Genomic DNA, 24,445 nt, shown 5'->3' on the forward strand with positions numbered 1-24,445 from the left:
TTAGAAATATAAAAAATGTGTATAATACTACAGTGTACAACACAATATATCTACGTGAGTAGGACTAAGAATAATAGATATATACAATATGTACAATAGGTGCAACATAAATATACATTCAGAGTCGCATACAATGGAAATAGCAAGGTTAAGTAAAATAAATCAAATGTACTGAAATACTGTACAGTATTTAAGAAATTTTATTTTATTTTATTTTATTTCATTTTTTGCCACGACCACAACTTTTCCAACCGAACATATTTTTATGAATTAATACACGACTTGTTGTCTCTGCTAAATTCCCTGTTAAGTTTCCAAGTTTACAGTAATATCTAGATTGATTTAATTAACATATTGCTTAAATAAAACAACGCAAACCCACACTGATACTCAGAAAAGAACACTAACACAATGGCACATATCTGACAAGTTTTTGGTTTTTACTTCTGACGTGCATAAGGAGACTCCAAATCACGTTTCTTCAACTTCTCTCGCGATATTTGGCAACTACACATCACATATCCCAGGAGCTAAGCTAAAGCTAGGCTAACTAGCTGCTACAAAGTGATATGTAGTCAACTTTACAGTCAGTCTCAATGAAGGAGCTTCCACAGTGATTGGGACATGGAGATAAGAAATATCAAGGACCAGGTAGTAAATAAAACTTAACGTTTGATAACTAACAGTGGCTTTCAGAAGCATTGGACACAGCTGGCTAGTCATGTTAGCGACATGTCGAGCAAAGTTTGCTACAAAGCTACTTTCAGTGTAATTAATAATTTGCTATGCAAAACTAGACTTTGTTTCAGTTTGATATCCGATGTCTGAGTTTTGTAATGTACCTAAACCTTATCATTTGGCCAGCTGAGCTCTCTGGTACACGAAGTCCAAACTCTACCAAACAAACATTTTAATCTTTAAATGGATCCAGATTTTCTTTTCTGCATACTCAAGTCTGTTTAATGTTATCTATGGAAGACAAATCTAGGTGAGTTATTCGTAATATGTGTAAATATTTGCTAAAATTAGTAGGAACTTTGCATGATTCAAACAAGTAAGTCCTCTTGTTCTTCAGACAGATTCGCCAAAGCAATAAAAATGTTTTTGAACTGTACGTGATGTCCTTAACGTCACCGAAGCAGATTGCATCATTCCATTTACAATATTTTATTTGTGACAATTTACATTTACAATTTACAACATTAACATTTTTCCTGGAAATGCACAGAAATTTGATTGTTACCAACTCTTTATTTAGACATGTTACAGTTCTATTGGCATCACCACAAAGTCATGGATCTATTTATGATCTCAGTGTGTTGAAACAAGTTTAAAAGAAACCACTTTCCTGTTTCTGGAAAAACCTCATGAACTGTGCCTAATTCTAATGCAGTTTCAACATTTGTTTTTTTTCCTTGGTGTCTTTCATGTGTTTGCATGTCGTATATGTCTTTCAGTCTCCACTGGTCCAGGCTATATTCAGCCGAAACACAGAAGAAGTGACATTTTTGTTAAACCACAATGAAGATGTCAATTCACTGGTAATATTATCTTACATTAACTCTGCTCTTATGTTGTTTTGCATGAATTATACTTTGTACAAACAATTCAGCTATAAATCTCTGGTGTAGGTTACTCACCGTTGATGTCTTGACTTACAACACAGCTTTTCTTTAATAGAAAATTCAGACTTGTGTATGTTTTTGGTTACAGACAGTTTGCTGAGTAGATTTTTGAGACACATTTAATGCGAAATGTCAGTATGCTAAAGTGTTATATGAACATGGAGGGGAACAATGTAAAAAAAAAGTTTAATGTGGACATTAACTGTTGAAACATTTGGAGTCAGAATATAACATGAATATTATATAATATGAGGATAATCTGATAAAATGTATTATATTTTTTTCTCTCAGGACCAAGAACAAAGCACACCACTTCATGCTGCTGCTTATTTGGGCGATGTCCACACTATGGACCTACTTATTACTTCAGGTAGAAAAGCTATTTATCTGTCTTTGAAGTATATCAAGAGTAAATGGAAAGCCTATCATCAACTCCATACACTTGTGTATATTTTTACAAATCACCCTTTATAGTTATTAATACAGTGAGTCAGTGAAGCACAGAAGAACTTAATTAATATCTAACTGCGCTGTTACTTTCTGTCACAGGTGCAAATGTCAACGCTAAGGACCAGGGTTTGCTGACTCCCTTACATCGAGCAGCTGCCTCTCGAAATCAAGTATGTTCCTGTTTCAAAACACAGGGAGACAAAGTTTTTTCTAAGGACTTGACCACCAGATTGTAACGTTTAACTCTGTCTTTGAAATTTTTGTTTTTTTCCTCAGAACTCTGTGGAGCTGCTCCTAAAGCACAGAGCAGAGGTCAACGCAAAGGACAAATACTGGCACACACCTTTACACATGGCAGCTGCAAAGTGGGCCACAGGCTGCGCTGAAGCTCTTTTACCACATGTGTGCAGCCTGGATGTTGCCGACAAGTCGGGAAGGACGCCGCTGCATCATGCAGCACACAGCGGCCATGAAGAGGTAAACTTTAAAGTTGATAGTATTAACCAAAGTCTTTCTCCTGATCTTTTTCCATGTCTAAGGTTAACTACCAGACCTGTATGTTTGATAGTTATCATTTCAATGCTGGAAAGTAGATTTTATCAAGGAAAGTGAATTTGCCTCATAATGTATTGAACTAGTTTTAAACAATATTTGTCTCTCTGTGTAGCCAAATAATAACCAGAGCCCTGTTAGAGCTTGTAACGCCAAGTGTTCAAGTGTTTCATAGACTGTTGTCAAAACAAAACAACACAATCCACTGGACGATAGTTATAGATAGAAATGAGATGAGCTGATAGACACATGGGTTGACCGACGTATTATGTTTCTGCAGATGGTGTACTTGCTCCTGAGCAAAGGTGCCAGTGTGAGTGCCAAAGACAAGAAGGAAAGGCAGGCAATCCACTGGGCCGCATACCTTGGTGAGCAGTGTCATTGATCGGTTAAAAGCTGTGAATTTTGTTATATTGTTAAAGAAAAGGATAAAGAACCTTTATCCTGACTTAAAAACATGAAGTAACACAGACAATTTTTTTAGCATACAGCTGTTGATTTATTGTAACAGCATATGGCTGCCCCGGCTTATCAACACAACCTAACTAAAAGTCTCTTAACAACGTCAATATCTGGGGAATATTTGATCAAACTGGCTTGAATCTTGAGATACGGGTGTGCTGTGATGTGCATGCCTGGCAGAGATGTGTAGTAAATGTTCAGCTCTTCCTTCAGGACATGTGGAGGTTGTGAAGCTGCTGGTGTCTCACAGTGCTGATGTGATGTGCAAGGACAAACGTGGTTACACTCCGCTCCATGCTGCAGCCGCCAGTGGACAGTTAGACGTGGTCAAATACCTGTTGAGACTGGCGGTGGAGGTAAAGTGGCTCAGTCAAAGCACACTTCAACTGAAATCATAATACATTGTTGCCGCTGTTGTGTTTTATGCATTGTATGTTCTGTAAAGAACGTTATTAATAAATGTGCTTAATCTTGTTTAATCGTGCTGTGGAGGGTTTCCAGAGTATTTGTAGAAATTTGTCTTTGCTTTAAAAGGTAGCTTAAAACTTAAGCATTAAGCATGGGTGAATTTAAGCAAAACTTAAATTCACCCAGTTTGATGTGAAAATATGCTGCTCCATACACAAAATTACTGTTGTTTTTTTTTTTAATGGATTCTGGTAGGTTTGCCGATTTTGGGTTATACATAAAGGTCTTTCTCACTAGGGACCTTTCCATCATGTTGTTAGACACTTCTCAATCTGAGCCTGTCAGTGGCAAAAACAAGCACTTGTAGTGGACATAAAGCGACGGTGCCTGGAGTGTTTAGATTGCATCTCTTAGCTGCCAACTGCAGCCCTCTCGCTCAATACTGGACCAATTTCAAAAATCATTGTTCCCCTTAGTCACTGAAACAAAAAAACATGGGAAAATACGTTTGAGGTCAAAAAAAAAATACAGACGTTACCCTTTAAACTAAGAATAAACATGTCAGAAAACATCCTGCTCAACTACTCTACCAGAACACAGCAGTCCATCATTACAAATGGTTTGATGTGAGATTAGGCATCAGTAACATGGCGTGCTGTAGAGCTCCAGGCTTGGTGTCAAGTTGATTCTGGTCTGTGACATTAATCATGTCACTACTTCATTAGTAATCTCTTTTTCAATGATGATACCATCAGGTCACATGATACATGTCTACATTCACAGCTGTAGCTAATATTAGTTTACAAATACATCACATACTTCCCTTTGAACAAGCCAGATCTTTCAAACCAGATTTCCTTTTCATTTAAAAATGCCTCCAGGCTGCATCGGCCGAGTCACTTGACTCTTACACTGATAATAAATTTAACTGTTTATCTGGCTGACAAAACAAGGCTGTCATGCTTTTAAATCACCAGACATGTTTCATTTTATACCATTCATCAATTGTTTTCCTCCTCTGTCTCTCAGGCTGATGAGCCTAACATTTGTGGGAACACAGCGCTCCACATGGCCTGTCACACAGGGCAAGACGCTGTGGCCACTGAGCTGGTGAACAGTGGTGCCAACATCAATCAGCCCAACCACCTTGGCAGCACGCCGCTTCACATGTCTGCCGCCTCCTCCAGCGGGGTGCTGTGTCTTGAGCTGCTAATTAACAATGGTGCTGACGTCAGCGTGCAGGTGAAGATCTTGTTTTTGAATGTACAGTGTACAGATTATAATGAATTATGCCTTTCTTTTAACCAAATGTTTTTTTTTCTGTGCTAACAGAATAAAGAAGGGAAGAGCCCTCTGCATATGGCTGCCATGCACGGCCGCTTCTCAGGCTCACAGATTCTGATCCAAAATGGTAACATACCCTCAGAATATACTCTGACTTCAAATATCCAAGCATGTCCTCAGCTGAAACAACATCATACTTACATCCTGTTTCCCTCTCTCTCTGTACACAGGTGGGGAGATTGACTCTGTCGATATATTTGGAAACACTCCTCTTCACATTGCTGCCAGATACGGTCAGGAGCTGCTGATCAGTACTCTGCTGACAAATGGTGCTGATAAGACCAGGTAAGTCTGTCCAAACCTGAGACCCTCTTTTCACTTTACGTTAAAGGTGTTTTTGGTGATTGGATCAGTCAGATAGTGCTTTACTACACGAATGACAAGTATAAAACCCAAAACATATCGAGGACATATTGTGATCTCCTCCAGAGGTGGTCAGAGACGCATTGTGATCATATCGAGCTCAAGTGTAAATGCAGATACGCTTACCATTCACCTACAACAACTGCGTGGGAAAAATCTAACTTGCACATGACTGTTCCAAACCAGAAAGGCAGCAGCGGCTCTCCCTTACCTGACACTGAAGCTGCCGTGCACACGGTGGTCTCTCTGTTAACTGATGCTAACATAACTGGGGTGTCTCCCTCATCTGCAATGTATTCTTCTGTCAGTCACTGTCTTTACAATCAGGAAGGCCTGTTTCATCCTCGTTGACCTCGCTGTTGGCTTCTAAATTTTGCTGACAGGCTCTGACATATATAACAAAGAAAACTATGGACCAGCAAAGATTATTTTTAATATTTGTTTTATTTTTATGCACATATTGTCTCTGAAAATACAGACAATATCATGATTTGCACCCTTTGTAATTGTAATTTATGAGAAATAAAAGCTTTTTTTCCATTCTTACCATAATAGCTGTTGACAGGCGGGTAGTTGCTGATGGACGGGGGCAGGGCCTTGTACTGCTTGAGCTGTAGAGGGGTATCCTTAACAGGCCAGAGTCAAGACCAAAGTGTCAGACGAAAGTATACAGGCAAAACTTGTCAATTCATATTGCAGCCAAGCCATTCATGAATGGCTAAATAAATGGTGGGGAAAAGCTACAACCACTCAGTTGTTTGAGCAGGACAGAGTGATCAGATCTCAGTGTGAACACTGGAGACACATATTAACACCAGGTGTCACTGTAATCAGGTTAAATCCTATCTAGATAGGTGTACATAAAATGAGATGCAGGTGTAAAGAGGGTCTGAGAGTGTTTGGTGTTTGTGTTATTGATTTATTCTTGTTCCAGTTAAGCTGTAAAATAAAAGCATCATTACACATACGTACAGACTTAATTATTGCAAATAATCTTGTAATATTCTGCTGCCTGACTAAGACGTTTATCTGCACACAAAACATTGAGCTGAAAACTGGCTTTCAATACTAAAACATTCAAATAAGCCAATTCCAATTTCATACAGAAAACCTCTTCCCATCTTAGCACAAACTAAAGTGAATAATCTTTGTTGTGATCTCTGCAGACAGGGGATTCATGGGATGCTTCCACTGCATTTTGCAGCGCTCTACGGATTTCCAGACTGTTGTCGAAAGTTAATATCTAATGGTGAGAATATGTTTGAGTAATTGAGTTGTACTCCTCAGTTTATCCACCAAGATTTAACATTTAAATACCGACACAACTGAATTTTTTTTCACTTAACAAAATGTTATTGTTGGCTGTGTATCGTTCAGGCCAGTTTTACGTGATGCCGTCTAAAACGCCGTCAACTGGGGCTGATATAAACACCTTAGATGATTACGGGAGGACCTGCCTGCACGCAGCTGCCTCTGGAGGGTGAGCTAACACACACACACATGCACATCATTAAAATTATTACTTTTTTTTTTAATATATATACATTCACGATACATACAAAGTTTAACTTACTGATAGAAATCTGCATGTTTGTTTCTCAGCTGATCATAGTTAAAGATATTGGACTGTTTTCCTTCTATTTTTATCTTCATATGATTTTTCATATCTAAAATATTGTAGATACATTAGGAGGATATTTTCTGCTTGTGAATATTACATTTCACCATTTTATTGTCAGATTTTGGCCATCATAAAATCCAGTGCTTAGTTTAAATCTTGTCTTGCTGTCAGTTGGTTTCTGAACTTGTTGATCATTGTAGCCAATTAACATAAAACATAAATGCAATTAAGAGCATGCAGCAATAAATAACACTATAGCTCTGCTCCAAGTGTGGTGTCATTTGTTGAACACTTCTGACCTTTTTCCTCTCGTGACAGAAATGTCGACTGCCTGAACTTGCTGTTGAATAGTGCTGCTGCTGATCTGGATGCAAAAGATCATTTGGGAAGGTAAGTGGTGCTGAATATCTGGAGCTAAGACTTCAGCTCTGCTATGGTGTTACCTGATATCACAGCTGTCCCCTGTTGCACCTCACAGATCTCCTTTGCACTATGCTGCCGCTAACGGGAACAGCCAGTGCACCATCGCCCTGGTGAGGGCAGGCGCTGAGGTCAACGAGCTAGATCTGACGGGCTGCAGCCCTCTGCACTACGCTGCTGCGTCTCACACCTTTAGTGGGTAAGTGAGCATTTACTGTTGTTTTAATGTTTTATTCGTTTTACTTAGTGCAGCGAGGACACCAATCTATGGACAGGTTGATAATCCCAACTTCATTCAGAACACTTAAAAAAGTGTCTGGTTTTTTTTTTCAACAGAGGGGAAATGAGCTCTGAGCCTGACAGTGAGGGAAAACAACATGAAGCCTCTCTGTAAGTGACGTATTTGTAATACATACTGCTAATTTTGTGTTTGTATTATTTTAAATTTTGTGTATTATTTTTTATGTTCAATAAACTGACCTAAGAAAATCATAAAGCAGATAAACGTTATATGTGCTCTGCTGTGCAGAATCCACAATAATTTTGTCTTTCAGTCAGTATATGTTTGTTGACTCGCTGTAACTGAGCCAACCGTCAGTTATTACATAAAGTGATTAATAACAAAATCAGAGATCAGAAAAAAAGTCAAAATCAAATCTGTGAGATCAAATAGAAAGACAAGGTGAAACCATACTTTTATTATTTTAGGTGATGAAAACATTTGTAAGACTTTGAACGCGATACAGACACAGGGTTTAATTCTGATATAAAAATGCATTAAAAATAATTTGTCTTGGGTGCACTTGATATTTAAAAACACATAAAAACCATGTTTCATTTAGTGGAACCTTTAATGCATTTCCCAAAGACACTGAGAAGTGAATGTTTGTGAAACACTTACAAAGTCTGTCTTTGATAACGTTTTGTTACTGGAAAAAGAATTGAACAGAGGGAAAGGGATGGTTCACAAAATACACATTTCTTACTGAAAGTGCTGTTTATTCACTGTATCAATTGTTTTGGTGTGAGTTGCTGAATGTTGAAGATATAGGCCATAGAGATGTCTGATTTCTCTTGAATATAATGGAACTAGACGGCACTTGGCTTGTGGTGCTCAAAGCGCCAAAAATAATACATTTGAAACACTCAACAGCAATGTCTCTTTCCACCACGCAGAAGGAAGCGAGACGTTGAAAGACATTGCTGTTGAGTTTTTCAGATATATTTTTTGGCACTTTGAGCACCAGAAGCTGAGTGCCATCTAGTTCCATTATACTGGAAAGAAGGCAGACAACTCTACAGACGGTATGTCCAACACTCGGCAACTCGCACCAAAACAATCAACACTGATAAATAGCACTACAGGTAAGAGAGATTTCGGGGTGAATTGTCCCTCTAATGTTGTGCTCTGTATGTTCAGGTGTTTAGACTTCCTGCTTGACAATGGGGCTGATCCAACTCTGAAGAACAGTAAGGGTTACAGTGCCGTCCACTATGCAGCAGCTTATGGGAACAAACAGCACCTGGAACTGGTCAGTGGTATCTTTGATTTAGAGGCACATTTTTTCTTGGTAAATAATTATCGACTCGACCTACAGTAGTTGACGTTTTTTGTTTTTTTTTCTTGTAGCTCCTGGAGATTTCTTTCAACTGTCTTGAAGAGGTTGAAAGTAATATTCCAGTCAGTCCGTTGCACTTAGCTGTAAGTAGCACATGATTACAATGATGCACTAGAACAGATGTGACTTACATGAAGACCACATGTTTACAATACTTTCATGATGCATTCTGCTGTTAAAGGCGTACTATGGTCACTGTGAGGCGCTGCGTTTGCTTTGTGAGACATTGGTGAGTCTGGATGTGCGGGACATTGACGGCAGAACTGCCCTCCACCTGGCTGCTCAGAGAGGTTTCGCCCCGTGTGTAGAGGTTCTGCTGAAACATCAAGCCTCTTACACACTGAAAGAGCACAAGCATAAGTGGACGGCTATCCATGCTGCAGGTTTGTGTGTGTGTGTTTGTGTGTGTTTGTGTGCGTGCGTGCTGGGTCATGGGATGTTAAAGGAAATCCCTTTAAGATAGGATATAATGTTTATATCCGTATATATCACATAAGTAGTTAATCTCTGTGAAACTGATATTTTTTTTCCTTAATCTTTTTTTCTTTTTACTCTTCCCCCTGTGCAGCCGCTGATGGCCAAATGGACTGTCTGCTTTTATTGGTCAACAGGGAACAAAGTGCCGACATCATCGACAGTCCAGATACACAGGGACAGTGAGTCACTTTGTTATCATTGGTTGATTCAGTAAATTCTGGACATGCACAGAGATTACATACATTACTGTTAATTCTAATCTTAATAGAATAATTTGTCTTATTATGACATGGCAGAGTGTAAAATATTGTATATATAACCTAATAATATAATATACTGGAAAAACTGTAGCTATAAAAGAATTAGTAAAATGTTTATCACCAGCTGTGACAGTGGGGCTGGTATTGTGAGTCTATGTGTGTCATTATGGCAGAATGTGGTCCAGGTGTACTGTAGCAGGAACTACCACAGAAATGTTTTAGAATATTTTGCCAGGTGTCTGTCTGTCTGTGGACAGATTTTGTCAATGCGGTGGCATCACAGTTCGAAGATGGCTGTGGTCTGAACAAGTCACCGTCATGGATCACAGTTTTGCGGCTAGTGTGATCTCATCAGAAGATGGTGTTTAGTATTTATATTGTATTTTAAAAGTATTATAAAACAATTACTATAGGTGTTACTGATACAGATATAGATGTGTTGGAGGTTTTTTTGAGCTAAATTATATGTCTGTACTGTGATGTTGATATTGACCTTTTCTTAACAAATTTATGAAAATTCCGGGTTGAAAACAGCTCAACATCTACTGTTTAAATCAGCCCTGAACCTTGCAAGGCCTGACACAGAGTCAGTCGGTTGTTGTTGTTGGTATGGTTGTTGTTGTCTTTGTCATAAAATATATTTAAAAAAAAAAAAAGAATGTTAGGCGACTATCAGGCTTAAAAAAAGTTAGTCGCAGAGAGACTGAGCAGAGGAACACTGTCCTGCCAGATGTGCTGCCTGTCATTAACTGACACGGATCAGATGACTGCGTTTTGAATATTTTATCGTAAGAAAAGATTGCATCCAAAACATTACTGTACACAGGCGTCCATAACAAAACAAAACAAAACAGTGATCAAAAGAAACTATCAAAACTTAACAAAGCATAAAGCGGTCAACAAAAATTAGGGCTGTGCCTGTCACCCCCTCTCGTTCCATTCATTCGCAAAACTGACTGACAGTAGTGATATACGTATTCCAATACTATGTGACCCAATTACCGGACGTTGCAAAATAAGGTGTACAAATAATAACAAGAAAGATCATAATCCAGCACCCACAATTCCCTCCTAGCAACTTCTGCCTCACACATTCACGCCCCTCATACCTTCCTTGCCCACTTTTTAGGATTTTTCAAAGTTATGCAGACTCAGAACAAGGGGTGAAGTTACTCTTTAAGGAGGGTGGGTTATTTTACTCATCAAAAATCCAAGGTGTTTTAGCTATTCTGACACAATCAGAGAATTATCCTCACAGCATACTACTTCTTCTGTTTGTTTGTTTTATGCAGGACGGCTCTCATGCTGGCGGCTCTGGGATGCCACACTGACTGTGTCCACATCTTGTTGGAGAAAGGAGCGAAGGCTGATGCTGCAGACAAAAATGGCTTCACTGCATTACACAGAGCTGTAAGCGTATTTGCTGTGTGTTTGTGTGTGTGCATGTCCTATCACTTAATTAAGGCCCTTAATGATGTAAATGTAGGATTTGTGCCTTTACAGAGTCCTGGATGTGCCAGATGTGTTGTTGATAGCTTATGTCCTCTCCTTGCAGGCCGCGTTGGGCAGTGAGGACTGTGTATCTGCTCTGTTGGAACATGGAGCCTCTGCTCTGTGTAGAGACTTTAAGGGAAGGACCCCGCTGCACCTTGTAGCGTCCCGCGGCCACACAGAGCTACTTCAAACTTTGCTAAAGGCTGCTATGAAAGCTGACCCTCTGGACTCCATATTGGACTACAGAGGCTACACGCCCACCCACTGGGCTGCCCACCAGGGTGAGACGTCAGGGCAAGAATTCATATCAGATGCACTTAAGTAATTCTAAAAAAACAAAAACAAAAACAAAAGAGTTTGGATCAGTGCAAATTTAAAAAAAGCTTGACAAACACATGCATGAATGGACATTTTGTGGAGCAGCGCCAGCACCTTCTCTCACCACCAGTTTCTATCTGCAGCATTGTTTTAGCCTTTGGATGATTCTCTCAGTTTTAACACTTGCCGGTCTTGTGAAAGACGTGTATGATGTGGCTTTGTATGACCATTATTTTACAAAGATTTGAATATCTACCTGTGTCCTGTGTCTGTAGGGCGTGAAGGATGTTTACACATTTTACTTGAAAACAAACTCTTTAGCAACCAGGAGGGAAACCAGTTCACTGCATTGCACTGTGCTCTGTGAGTACTGTAAATGTTCATCATACATTATCTTTATTAGATATTACCGGGAATAATATCTTTTTTAGTGTGATTCTTCACAGTGTAACAACTCCCTTCTTCCTACGCAGAGTTAATGGACATGATGTTGCTGCTGGACTATTAGTGAAGACTGTTGGCCCTCAAATTGTAAAAGTTTGCGATGCCAAAGGAAGGTGGGTTCTGCACTGAGCTGAGCTCTTCTAATAATAACCAATCTATTTCATGCAGCACTGCAGGTTGGGATCAGAAGTTTTAGGTTTATTTTCAGTTCAGGTATAAATCTACAATCTATAATGTGTGCAATTAAATCACTCTTATGACAACTCAACATGATTATTGTTGCTGATTTGGTTTTAATTGGTTTGATTTTAAGCAAGTATTAAGAAAAGGTTATGATACTGACTGGTAAAATATAGGTATTAAAACAGATTTTATTAAAATCTGTAAATGTGTTAATGATACGCTGATTTATAATTTTGTTTAAGGGGGCCTACTCTGCTCATTTTCAGATTCGTACTTGTATTTAAGGTTTCTATAAAGACATGTTTTCATGCTTTTTTGGCCAAAATACATTTTTATTCTTCTTACTGTCTGTGCTGGAACACCTATATTCACCCTCTGTCTGAGATGCTCCGTTTTAGTGCCTGTCTCTCTGAGCCCCCCTTCCAAAAAAGCCTAGTTAGCTCTGATTGGTCAGTGTTTCTGGGTCTTGTGCATCTCAGTGTTGTTGCACCTTCATTGCAGCCGCGGAATGACAGAATAGAGCAGAACTTTCTACTATGAAAAATGAAAGCTTCTAAACATAACCAGTCATGTTCCAGCAGAGTTAGGATCCAAAATCTGGGAGAAATTAACATCAGCAACCAAGATTACAAGTTTGCATGTGTAGTGTGTAGTGTGCATGAAGCAGATGACCATACTGTACAAAGACATCTGTCACAATCTGACAATATCTGGTCTCAAAAGTAGAAAAAACAGTTGGAAACACAGTATTAAGACAAAACACTTGAGGTTTTTGCTCACACAAATTACTTTTACATACATTTGCCTCATTATTTAAAACTTTGGCCAGATGTAATATGAACATCTGTCATTTTAACATCATATGACAGAAAGTAAGGAAATGCATAATAGGTCCACTTAAAACCTGCAATATTTTGTTATCCTAAAAGGTACAAGAAAGACCTTTTGTAGCTTTCAGAAAGATGCTAATTAAACAGTATTTTCGTGTTCAGAAGTGGTGAATTTTCATGTGTATGTTGTGTGTGTCCAGGACGCCACTGCATGCGGCTGCTTATTCAGGAAATGTTGCTGGGCTCCAGCTGGTCCTGGCCCAGGGAGCGGACATCAATGCTGTGGACCATTGTGGATGCTCTGCTGTGATGGTTGCTGCTGAATGTGGACAGACTATGGCTGTTGGTATGTGATTGACATTTCTGCTATCAGTGTCTTATAGTGTGTATGCCATTATCCTTATCAACTCCTTGGAAACCTCAAAACACATCAGCACTGTTTTCAGCTCAAGAAGAGCACAAAATACACAATCTCCATTTCCGCCTTTATTATTTATTTTCAAGCACTCAATTATACATGATAACTTAAGAAACATGTCTCCCTTTAGCACATGGGTACTGTTGTTTTGACCCACACAGCCCTCACTTATGGTTCCCTTTAATACACCACATAAATGTGTTTCCCTGTTGGACTGAGTGTAAGTTGCTAAATGTTGAAGTATCTGAATGTCTGAGGTCCGTATTCGTTGTGAAAGCTGTTTTATTTTCTGCATTTCAGAGTTCTTGCTGCACAAAGCGAAGCCCGACCTGACCCTGGTGGATGTCAATAATAACACTGCCCTTCACTTAGCCTGCAGCAAGGTCACATACACATACGCATGCATGTACTGTTTGCATGCATGTAGTGGCACAATAACAAGTTTTGCATGTGTGTAGCAGCAGTAATGTATCTGTCAGATCAGCTGATAACCTGCCAAAATATTATAAAACCCCAGTTTAAAATGAGATTGAAAATGTAATCAAACAAGCTTTCAAAGTTATTTTTATTTCATAGAGTTATGAATGTGAGAATGTGGTGCTATAGCAGTGCACGGTGTGTCATTTACTGAATAATGCAAATTAATTGAAAGCTTTGATTACATTCTCAGATATACTTATGATATTGACAACGATTTTCAGGCAGTTTGTTCAAAGTGATAATTTGTTTTAGCAGTATAGTTCAATGTGTTTTATTCCACAGGGTCATGAGATGTGTGCCCTGCTGATCCTTGGAGAGATCAGTGACTCCTCCCTCATAAATGCAACAAACAGCTCCCTCCAAATGTGAGTTGTATGCTGTTATATATATGTTACAAACTTATCAAAACATGTAAAACTGTGAAATGTTGACAATAATTATCTTGGAATTTATGTTTGGTATTATGACACATCATGCATTGTGTATTTAAAAGTCATATTTCAGTAAGACTGACTGTGTGTGTTGATAGATTATGCAGGTTAATAGTGCAGGGCATGATAATATCACAGTATTTCCACATTTTCTTATAAGATAATGAGTTTAGTTAGTTTTTTAAATAGTATGACTTTATTCTCATAAAATTGAAACTTTTTACTCGAAATCTCAGATTTTTTTCCCTCAGCGTGGCCGTAATACTCTGTCCTAACATTGTGATGTTGCTGGTTAATATTTCCTGTTTACTTTACTACAGTATTTTTCTATTTGATTTGAAGTTTCCGAAGAAAATTTTACAATATCTGCTCTCCTGCCATCAGACCCAGTAATACTGCATGTGAATTCTTTAATGTGGTTGCTTGCATTCCTCCTAAGTGCTCTGTAATCAGACCTGTCTTTCTTTCTCATGCAGGCCTCTTCACATCGCAGCAAGGAAAGGCCTGGCAACTGTAGTGCAGGTGTTATTGAGCAGAGGAGCAGCAGTCATGGCTGTAGATGAGGAAGGTACGCAGGAATAATTATGTTTCTTTGATAAAATACCACTGTGATTATCTGGCAAAATGTCCAGGATGTACTGCCCTTGCCTACTCTCAGCTGGGATAGGCTCTAGGCCCCCTGCAACCCTGTTCCAGGATATGAGTTACAGATGATGGATGGATGAATGAATAAATGATACAGCACCAAAGCAGTCCATGTTTTCAGCCCTAAATTGTTACTGAAGAACACTGTAGGATGATTGTTTGCCTGTTTGCCTTCTGCAGGCCACACGCCAGCTCTGGCCTGTGCCCCAAACAAGAACGTGGCAGACTGTCTGGCCCTGATCCTTTCCACCATGAAGCCTTTTCCTCCCCGAGACGCCGGCCCTGGAACAGCCTCCCACTTCAACCCAATCCTGAAGAACTGCGGCATTGCTACCACCTGTGGATCCAGCGGCAACCTGTGTCACGCCTAAGTCAAGGTGCTGCAGGAGGGCATTGTGGGCCTGGGTGAAATTTTTGTAGCCCAGTGTCGCCATGCACAGCCAAACACAAGGAACATGTGTTCATACATAGCTTCTTCTCTCTTGTGTCATGACATTTTTACATGTCTGCATGCACACTAAGTGCTCGTGCACCAGTAGCATCAATTGCTTCTCTCGAACTTAGTCTTACACAATACTAATAATAGCAGACCTCTTAGATTATCTACCTGTCACATGAGTTGAGTTTAGCACACATATTTGTTATTTTAATGAAGTATTAACCATTAAAAACGAATGGAGGTTTTAAAATGAGCACACTACACAAGCCTCTCCACTTGAATCCCGTCCACTGTCAGTATTGACGTAATTTCCCGTTAACCACCAGAGCCTGAAATCTCCACGTTTGTCTTCAGCTGATACAATTGCAAGACTAATCGGAAGGCTGTGTGTTTACGTGTGTGTGTGTGTGTGTGTGTGTGTGTGTGTGTGTGTGTGTGTGTGTGTGTCTACAAGTGCTACGTTAGACACTGCTTCTTAATATACTTGTTTTGAAATATCTAACAGGTGCTTTAAACCTTATATGCAATTAATAAGACTGTATTTTTCTAACCTGCCTGAAGTTCAGCTGACATTACACTGATATAAAATAACCTCATTAGTCGAATATTATCATGACTTGCATAAGTTACATTTCAGTTTAGTAAAGTCACAAGCATGTGTATAGTATTAGTTATATAGTTTACAGAGTCTAGTGTATATATAGTTATTGAAATGAAGTTAACCTTTTACTTTTATTATCTTGAAAATCCCAAATTATTGAGAATTAACCTCAGGTCGCTCTGTACTGTACTGTGGGTGCAATAAAAAGCACATTTTAAGCAGGATGTTGCGTAACAAACGTGTAACAGAAGTAACAGAATTTCAGTGAAATAAGCCAGAGAATAAAACAAACAAATGAAAGGGTAAAGAAATACGCTATGTGTTAATATTAAACATTTTAAAGCACTAGAAAAAAAGGAATCATCAGTGTCTAAGCATTAAAGTCTTCAACAAATGTGTCATTTCACTGTCTGCAACTAAAGATTCCGTTAATTGTTGATTGTTTTTTTTTTTAATTAATGATTACGTGCACATTATAAGTTGCGAGAGCCTAATGCGACATCTTTTAATTGTTTGTATTTTCTTATCAGCAGTCTAAAACCCAAAGATATTTTATTTACACAGATATCCGACTAAGAAAAAGAGCAAATCCCTCACATTTTAAAGGCTGTAACCAGAGAATAACTGACATCTTTTGCTATGCACTAAATGGTTAAAGGATTTTTTGTGGATCACCTTGTCCATCAATTGTGTCAGCGCCACATTTGACCTTTGTTATCGCTATAATGTGTGCAGTGAAATTAAATGTAAGAAACTGCTCACATTTAACGCCACTAACAATCTGCGAAACACTAGAAACTAAAATAATTGTTTTCTTTTATTTATTGTTTACTGGCCCAGTGGAAAAATCTTCCGTCGTAATTGTTGAGTAATCATTGACATTCAATAAATCTGTTTTTAAGAGATATGTCACATATTTTACAATTAAGAAAATTTGCAGTGCCCACAGAACTATTATTTTTTTTAAATGTTATTCACTTGTTAAAGGAGCTCTGTACGACTTTCAGAGCCCTGTAGCCCTTATTACACAGAGATCGCACTATAGGGTCACTACAAAGTCCCTTCTTTATGCTTCCTTTGTATTTTTACACAGAACCAAACAACAGCAGCATCATGCCGCTCTACTGTGTGATTTTAGATAGCATGCCGGCATCATGGAATCAGAAGAGGTGTGGCGACATGACGTTTAACACAACAGCATTGGCCTCTAGTGTGACACTCGACATACGTGTCTGCAGCGCTTTATAAAGCACAACAATGGCATTAACATGGCAATAACAATCACTTATTGTCCCTGTTTTGTGGCATCTGCTCGGAGGATAAGGAGCTCCCAGACCTCATTATTTTCTCATATTTGGCTGCTGTTCTTCTTCTTCAGTTAGCCAACTGCCATCAGCTACTTTTAAAATCTCCGGTGATGAGTCGCACACATAGCACGTCATCAAAACATCACACTGGGGTCCCCGTGATCCTGTCATGCCAGCTGTCCCATTGTTACTACCTCCGGCAAGACACCTCTGCACCCCATTCTGCAATTGTACCTTTTTATACAGAGCGGCGAGGTGGCACAACAGCATGAAATTCCCATCTTGTTGAAGAGGCCGTGTAAAAGGGGCTCATGATTCAGAGTGCTGTCCTAATATCACCATTAACCGACATATAAGCACAGTGCAGAGTGGCAGCAATTCGCTCGCCAGTGGGGCACACTCATAGGGACTCACATGCACGCGCAGCCGGACCGTCTACCATAACGTAGAACGGAGGAGCTTGGATTACAACACACAGAGCGTTAGCATGACTTCATTTTCTGTTTTACTCCTCTCTATCTTTGCATTGCAAATTAAGGTTTGCTGCCATATTAATGCTCTGAATATCGCGTACAGAACCTTAAAATATATTAGCACAACATACCTGTACTGGTACAAAGATGCCACTGCCTCTCTCTCTTTAAAGATCAAGTTTTATAAATGGAGTTTTTCATTAAATGTTTATCTTTTTTATATTTTGAAAAGCTGTATACACACACAGACTTTGATATTTCTCCTTTTCCTAATTGATGGCTTTTACCCAAGTAATACCCGCTGTGTTATCTTAAAAAGGCTTTAAACGATTTGCACTCTGACATGAAAGTTTACATTTTACAGTGAGGTGTCCTTCTTAGGTGTATGCAAGTATGATATGAAAAGGAAAGTGCATTTTACAAATTAAACTTAAAGATAACAGAAACTAATTCACTTTGAGCTTGTCCTTCCTTGTTTGATTAGAATGAAATTACAGGGACAAAATGGTTTGACATTTCTAAACACCAGTTGCAGTGAAATGTTTGTCTGTCTGTAGGAAGTGCTCTGTTAACAGCTTTTCATGTGAACAAACTGTCCTCTGTGCATTTTACCGAGATTTCAGGGCTTAACTCCCAACTTGAATACTCTGTGTGATTTAGTTGTGGATGGCATTCATATGAGAGATACATAATAAATTACTACCACGAGAATGGTCTCTGCAATGTTTTCTTTCCATTTCAATGTTGTTTAGCTCTGTGAGAATTTGTGCACGTCATTGACCTTAAGCAGCTCTGCACTCTGCCACCTGACATCTGAACAAGGCTGTCCTACACCTGTACAATCAAGATGCTTGAAAAACATTTTGCAGCTGTAAATTTTAACCAGGACAACTGAGTTTGTCTGATAAATGAGACAGATTCCAGTTTTGTTTTGAGTAACACTGTGCTGCAGGCTTAATGGTTTTGTAGCTCACACATATGTTAATCCATCACAGTAGTGATGGTTTAGAATATCTGACAAATTTTGCAATAGGTAGCAGTTTTAACCAAAGGGCATCGCTTATTAAATGAGCTCATAGGTAATGAAGAAGGGTTAGTGTTGATATCAGCAGCTGTTAATAGTATTGGTGTCTGAAAAGAAAAAGTTTACTAATTATCTCAGTATGTGTGGTACTGAAAGAACACACCTGTAGAAACTTTGTGTCAAGAAAGGAACACAAACCAGCTTGCAGGACATGTAAACACATTTTCAAGGTACAAATATGAACAACTGCAAAAAATGTATAACTAAAATCACTCGAGAAATGACCCCTTTCCTTTCTATCTTATGAAAAGTGCAAATACACATGAGATTATTTGCTTGAATTTATATGTCAGCCAATATTCTAAAAGTCTGCATCAGAAAGTTACATTCAAGGATCCCCAGCACCACCAAGTAAAAGCAGTCTTCAGTGCTTTGAGTTGAATATCAGGCCAACAGAAGAACATTTACTCAATTGTATTACATTTCTTTAGGGACTAGAATAGATTTGTGGCTTCTGGGGAAAAAAGATAAGGTCTGGAGCGCCAAACGCCCACTCCTGTTCTGCCCCTTCTTTACTGTGGCTCATAGGCACACTGGAATTAAAAGAAAAATAAGAGATAAAAACAAGTATGTGCATCAATATATCAACACACTGTAAAAATGCTTAGAAATCCAACATGAACAGAGAATATCCACTTGATTGTTTGGGACTCTTGGTTACACTCTGGCCTGTTACAAGCATCATAACAACCATGACCTGAGCATGATCTCATACAGTTGTATTCACTTTGAATCTATGGTCAGAAAGATGGATAGAACCAAACATGATCTAAGCTTTGACGTTTTAATGAAGTATTTTAATTTTTTCAGACACAGAAAATAAGAACAACAAATGTGTGTGTGGGTGATGGAAGGTGGAGAAGGTCAGGGTTAGGGGGGTGTAGGATGGTTTACTGCTGTCCAGCTTGATAAGCTGAACTCTCCACCACTTTATTGTCACTGTGGCTGCTCCTCTCCTTGCGAGCCAAGCTCCAGAAGCCCTGTCTCCTCTCCTTTGCCTCCTTCCCCTCCTCCTCCTGCCCAGCCTCAGCTGAACACACTGCGGCCTCCACCTCCTCCTCCACAATGCTGTGTCTTTGCTTCTTTTTGCTCCAGAAGCTCAGTTTCTTCTCCTCTTTCACCTTTTTCTCTTTTTCTTCAGCCTCAGCTGAACACACTGCAGCCTCCACCTCCTCCTCCACAATGCTGCTTCTCTGCTTCTTTCTGCCCAAGAAGCACTGCTTCTTCTTCGTGTTCTTTTTAAGGGCAAGCTCCTGAACAGAATAAGAACAGTACATATTAGATATAGATCCAGATACATAGACTCACTTCTTCAGGCTAATTCTGACAGAAGCTGTTAGAATCTGTAGGGACGTATTCTACAGAAAAAGCAACATACCTGATGTTGGATTATTTTCAATAATCACAAACTTCAGCTATTCCTCTGCTTTGGTCACATCCCTCATCGGGGCATCCTCTTTCTCCAGCCAAAGCTCCTCCATCTCCTTCTGTCTCCTCTCCCAGCTCTCCTCTCTTGCAGCCAGCTCTCTCTTGAACTTTGGTTCCAGATCATCACACTTCTATGTGCTCTGGTCCAGTTCAATCTGTTTGAGGCAGAGCTGGGATGAAACAATGAAATGCTCCTCTGTGCGAGCCTTAATTTCATCTCTGATGGCCCTGATGACTTTGTCTTTCTTGAAGTGACCACATTGGCACACTCCATCCACAGTCGTTTCACTGCCTTGTTGGCTTTTAACTGGCTGTAGAAGCCTAGGACTTTAAACCTGGGGTCCAGCAATGTTGCCAGCATTGTCACACTCATCGTCTCTAAACCTGCCAGATGTTCTCTGAGCCGACGTATTAGGCTTTCAGCCAACAGTTTGGCAGGGTCAGTATCTAAATGTGAGGCCTCACGCTGCACCGTATGGGGGAGCATCTTCATAAGGGGTATTGTTTTTGAGGCTGACACATGTTTCTCCTCAGACAGTTCCACTGTGGCCTGGTGGAAAGGGCCTAAAACTTTTATAGTTTCCCCAATTATGTCATACTCACGTGAAGTGAGTGGGCGAAGGTCTGTAGATAGAGAGGCCAGGGCTGCACCCACAGCTTCACGCTGTTCATAGAGGTGCTGTAACATGAACAGGGTGCTATTCCACCAGGTTTCTACTTCAATTTGTAATTTGTGTTTGGACCTGCCCATTGAGTCTTACATATGGCTTAAACGGTCTTTTGCTGTGGTGCTGGTACGGAGGTAGGTCATGATCTTTCTCGATTTTGCCCGTATGTTGTTAAGGATGGGGACCTGGTCAAATGACTTTTGCACGATTAAATTCAGAGAGTGGGCAACACAGATGCTGTGCCTGACCTGCAGTGCCCTTGCACAGGCTATCATGTTTGATGCAACATCTGTGACCAAGCACCTCACCTTACCCCTGATCCCCCACTCTTCCATTATGTTATTCTTCGCCACAGCCAAGTTGTCAGCAGTGTGGCTGTGGGGAAAATGTTCCATACCTAGCAAAATCGTGTTTAGGGTGTCTTCCTCTGTGATGAAGTGGCATGTTACGCAAAGGTATGCCTCCATGTTCATGGACGTCCACATGTCTGCTGTCAGACTCACAGCTGCAGCCTTCTGAATCTCTTCCTTTGCCTTCTCCTTTGCGGTTTTATACTTATCCTCCACCATAGCCTTTAGAGCCTAGAAAAGAAAACAAAGGTGCATTATAGTCTATAAAGTAGTAGAATAGCAATCCTAATGTAGCAGTAGTAGTATATTACTAAATATAATATATTACTATAATACTAAATTACTTTAATAGTAACACCAACACTAGCATCATAGATATTTAACACAAACCTGTCTCGTTGGGAGAGTGTAAGCTGGATCAAGGACATGGATGAGGTTCCTGAATCCCTCATCTTCCACCACCGTGAAAGGTTGTGAATCTTTCACTATCATATTGACAAGCGCTTCACATCATGTTTTCTGCTACCTACACAGAAGCAACATTATGTCAGCATAGTAAAGGCTGTTGTGTTTGAGCCACAATGAGGGGTAGTGCGTTTAAAAAGATGAGGGGTATATTACTTGGCCTGGGATGTGGCTGTTCTTCATTCTCATGGAATGCACAGTAGTGTCTCAGCATACAGGTTGTGTTGCTGCTGTAAACTAGCTCTCTCAGGCACAGCTGGCACTTCACCTTCAACAATAACATTGTTAGGAGAATGCACACACATATATAGCTACATATAGACACACACACACACACACACACACACACACACATACAGTGGTGGAAAAAAGTTTTCGGACACCCTTAAAATTTTACACAATCTCAAATATTATCATGAAATAATTGTGGAAAAATCTTTTTTGTGTTTCAAAAGGTGTGGCTGCATTAGACAGATACAAACAAATACAAATTATATTTTTTTGTTTATTGTTTACAAGAAAAACTAACAAAACTAATTTCAATATGTCAGTTCTCAACATTGTCGGTATCAAAGTCAACAAATAACAGAGAATGTGTTTAAAACTGAACAAAAAATAAATAAACCATCACATCATCAAATTAATATTTAGTAGTCCTGCCATTGGCACGTAGTAGAGCTCTAATCCTGGCTGGCATGTTCCCCACGAGCCTTTCACACTGTTGAGGGGTAATCTTGTCCCATTCTTCTTGAATTACTGCTTTTAATTCTTCTAAATTCTTTGGTTTATGCTTTGAAACAAACCTTTTGATAATCCACCACAGATTTTCAATGGGGCTCATGTCCGGGGATTGAGCTGGCCACTCTAAGACCTGGATACTGTGCTCCTGCAGCCAAGTTCTACTGGCCTTGGATGTGTGGCAAGGGGCATTATCTTGTTGAAACATCCAGTTTTTACCTCGACGGAACAGTGCACACACAGAAGGGAGCATGTGGGTTTGGAGAATGGTACAATACTTGGTAGAGTTCAATGTGCCATCACAGACAGTGAGATGACCAACACCAGCAGCACTCATGCATCCCCAAACCATGATACTGCCTCCACCATGCTTGACAGTAGGTACTGTACATGCTGGAGATAATGCTTCGCCTGGCCTTCTGCGTACCCTCACATTAGTAGGAGGAAGATAAAGCTGGAAACTGGACTCATCTGACCAGAAAATCTTCTTCCAGTTCCTGGCTGTCCAGTTCTTGTGTGCCTGGGCCCAACGACGCTGGCTAACCTCTGTCTCTCATTGATCAGGGCTTCTTGATATACTTTTAGGACCTTAAGAAATGAACTAAAAGTCGGACACTCACAGTGTGGGTTGAACAATGGACACAAGTTTTTTTTGACCACTGCTCCTGAAGCTCCTGTGATGTCTTTCGGCGGTTTTGCCTGCACATGCGGATCAGGATGCGGTCATTTCTTGCTGAAGAAACCCTTGACGCGCCCAGATCTTGGTTTGTCTTTCAAGCTGTTGGTTCGTCTGTATTTCTGCAGAGTGTATCCAACTGCTGAAGGACTGCATCTGCACTTCCTGGCTATCTGGCGGCAGCTGTACCCTTCCTGGCTGAGAATCTTTATCTTCAGGCGTGTTTCCTGCGTTAGGTTCCTTGTTTTAGCTATTTTTGTGTCCGAAGAACTTTTAAATGTGCTGGCTTTATGTAGACACGAAGCTTGGCAACAAAAATTGTGTCTTTTAGTAAAAAGAACGACCTTCATCACTGGTACCAAAATGACCCAATACTCAAAATTTCTTATGTATTTTGATGGAACCAATCAATTTTAAGTTTTTAATGTTTTTTTTAGGATTTATTTAGTATTTTAGCTGTGACTGTACTAAAAGAAATTGCACTTGAAGACCTAAGAGTGATTCTTAATACAATATTTCACAAATGCATGGGGTGTCCGAAAACTTTTTTCCACCACTGTATATATGACAACGCCTGAACGCAACACAAGCTCAGCACGAATGCCGTGCTGCGCTGCTGTGCGAGGCTGCGAGCAGCGTGTTTGTCTGTGCATAACAGCAGTCTGTTGATAGTTATTTAGACAGTGTCCATAACAATAACTTTGTCAGCTGACAAACTGCACCGAGCTCAGGGTCAGGTTTGGTCAGGAAAATGCGGCCCCAGCCACTCTAGCGTGCTCACCTGTGTGTGTGGCGGAACTCTGCCGTGCGCGATACAGAGAGCAGAGGAGAATTGTTAACGTGTGACCATGTACAGACAGAAATGACACGATGACATAACACCATAAATAGTATATTGTTATGTTATTATATGAAGCATCCGTCACGCAAAATATCATCAATGGGGGCTGTGGGCAGGACATTGTTACACAGCGTGTGCCTGTGACTTCAGGCAGAGAGACCGCTGCATCAGAGCAGAAGGAGCACGTTTTAAAAAGTTATTAACTTTTACTATTTTTAGCAACTTGCCTGATCGGGCAAGTGAGTTGTTAGTTTACATGCCCGACCTTGAGTTTTACTTGCCCTGGGCAATCGGGCAATCGTTATTGTTGAGCCCTGCACTGACTTTAAGATCAACACAGGAGCAGACGTAACATCTATACCAGAGTAAGTCTTCAAACCAGAGCAAGATGGTAAGCTGAAAAAAACACTCAAACGACTGTATGGACCAGGCCGCAATCTGCTCAATGTAAAAGGCTGCTTCAAGAGCAAAATGATGGCAAATGGGCATGCCACAGATCAACATGTGTATGTGGTAGTCGGACTGACACAA

At 39.9% G+C, this 24,445-nt stretch overlaps 1 protein-coding gene across 1 annotated transcript; it reads left to right on the forward strand.

The window, feature by feature from the left end:
* The first annotated feature begins 508 nt into the window (after positions 1-508).
* On the forward strand, positions 509-18,375 carry LOC125888654 (serine/threonine-protein phosphatase 6 regulatory ankyrin repeat subunit C-like). The gene is made up of 28 exons (XM_049576158.1): positions 509-651; positions 1,458-1,541; positions 1,917-1,995; positions 2,175-2,245; positions 2,352-2,552; positions 2,908-2,995; positions 3,303-3,445; positions 4,527-4,739; positions 4,830-4,908; positions 5,012-5,126; positions 6,371-6,453; positions 6,582-6,684; positions 7,144-7,215; positions 7,304-7,444; positions 7,582-7,635; positions 8,666-8,777; positions 8,876-8,947; positions 9,046-9,247; positions 9,433-9,520; positions 10,894-11,011; positions 11,157-11,376; positions 11,689-11,776; positions 11,887-11,970; positions 13,071-13,216; positions 13,589-13,671; positions 14,051-14,133; positions 14,676-14,767; positions 15,025-18,375. Exons 1-28 carry the CDS (start codon positions 625-627, stop codon positions 15,213-15,215), a joined length of 3,132 nt encoding a protein of 1,043 aa, XP_049432115.1. The 5' UTR covers positions 509-624; the 3' UTR covers positions 15,216-18,375.
* The last annotated feature ends 6,070 nt before the right edge of the window (positions 18,376-24,445 follow it).

The sequence above is a fragment of the Epinephelus fuscoguttatus genome, linkage group LG1 (genome assembly GCF_011397635.1).
Source record: "Epinephelus fuscoguttatus linkage group LG1, E.fuscoguttatus.final_Chr_v1".
Lineage (NCBI taxonomy): Eukaryota > Metazoa > Chordata > Actinopteri > Perciformes > Serranidae > Epinephelus > Epinephelus fuscoguttatus.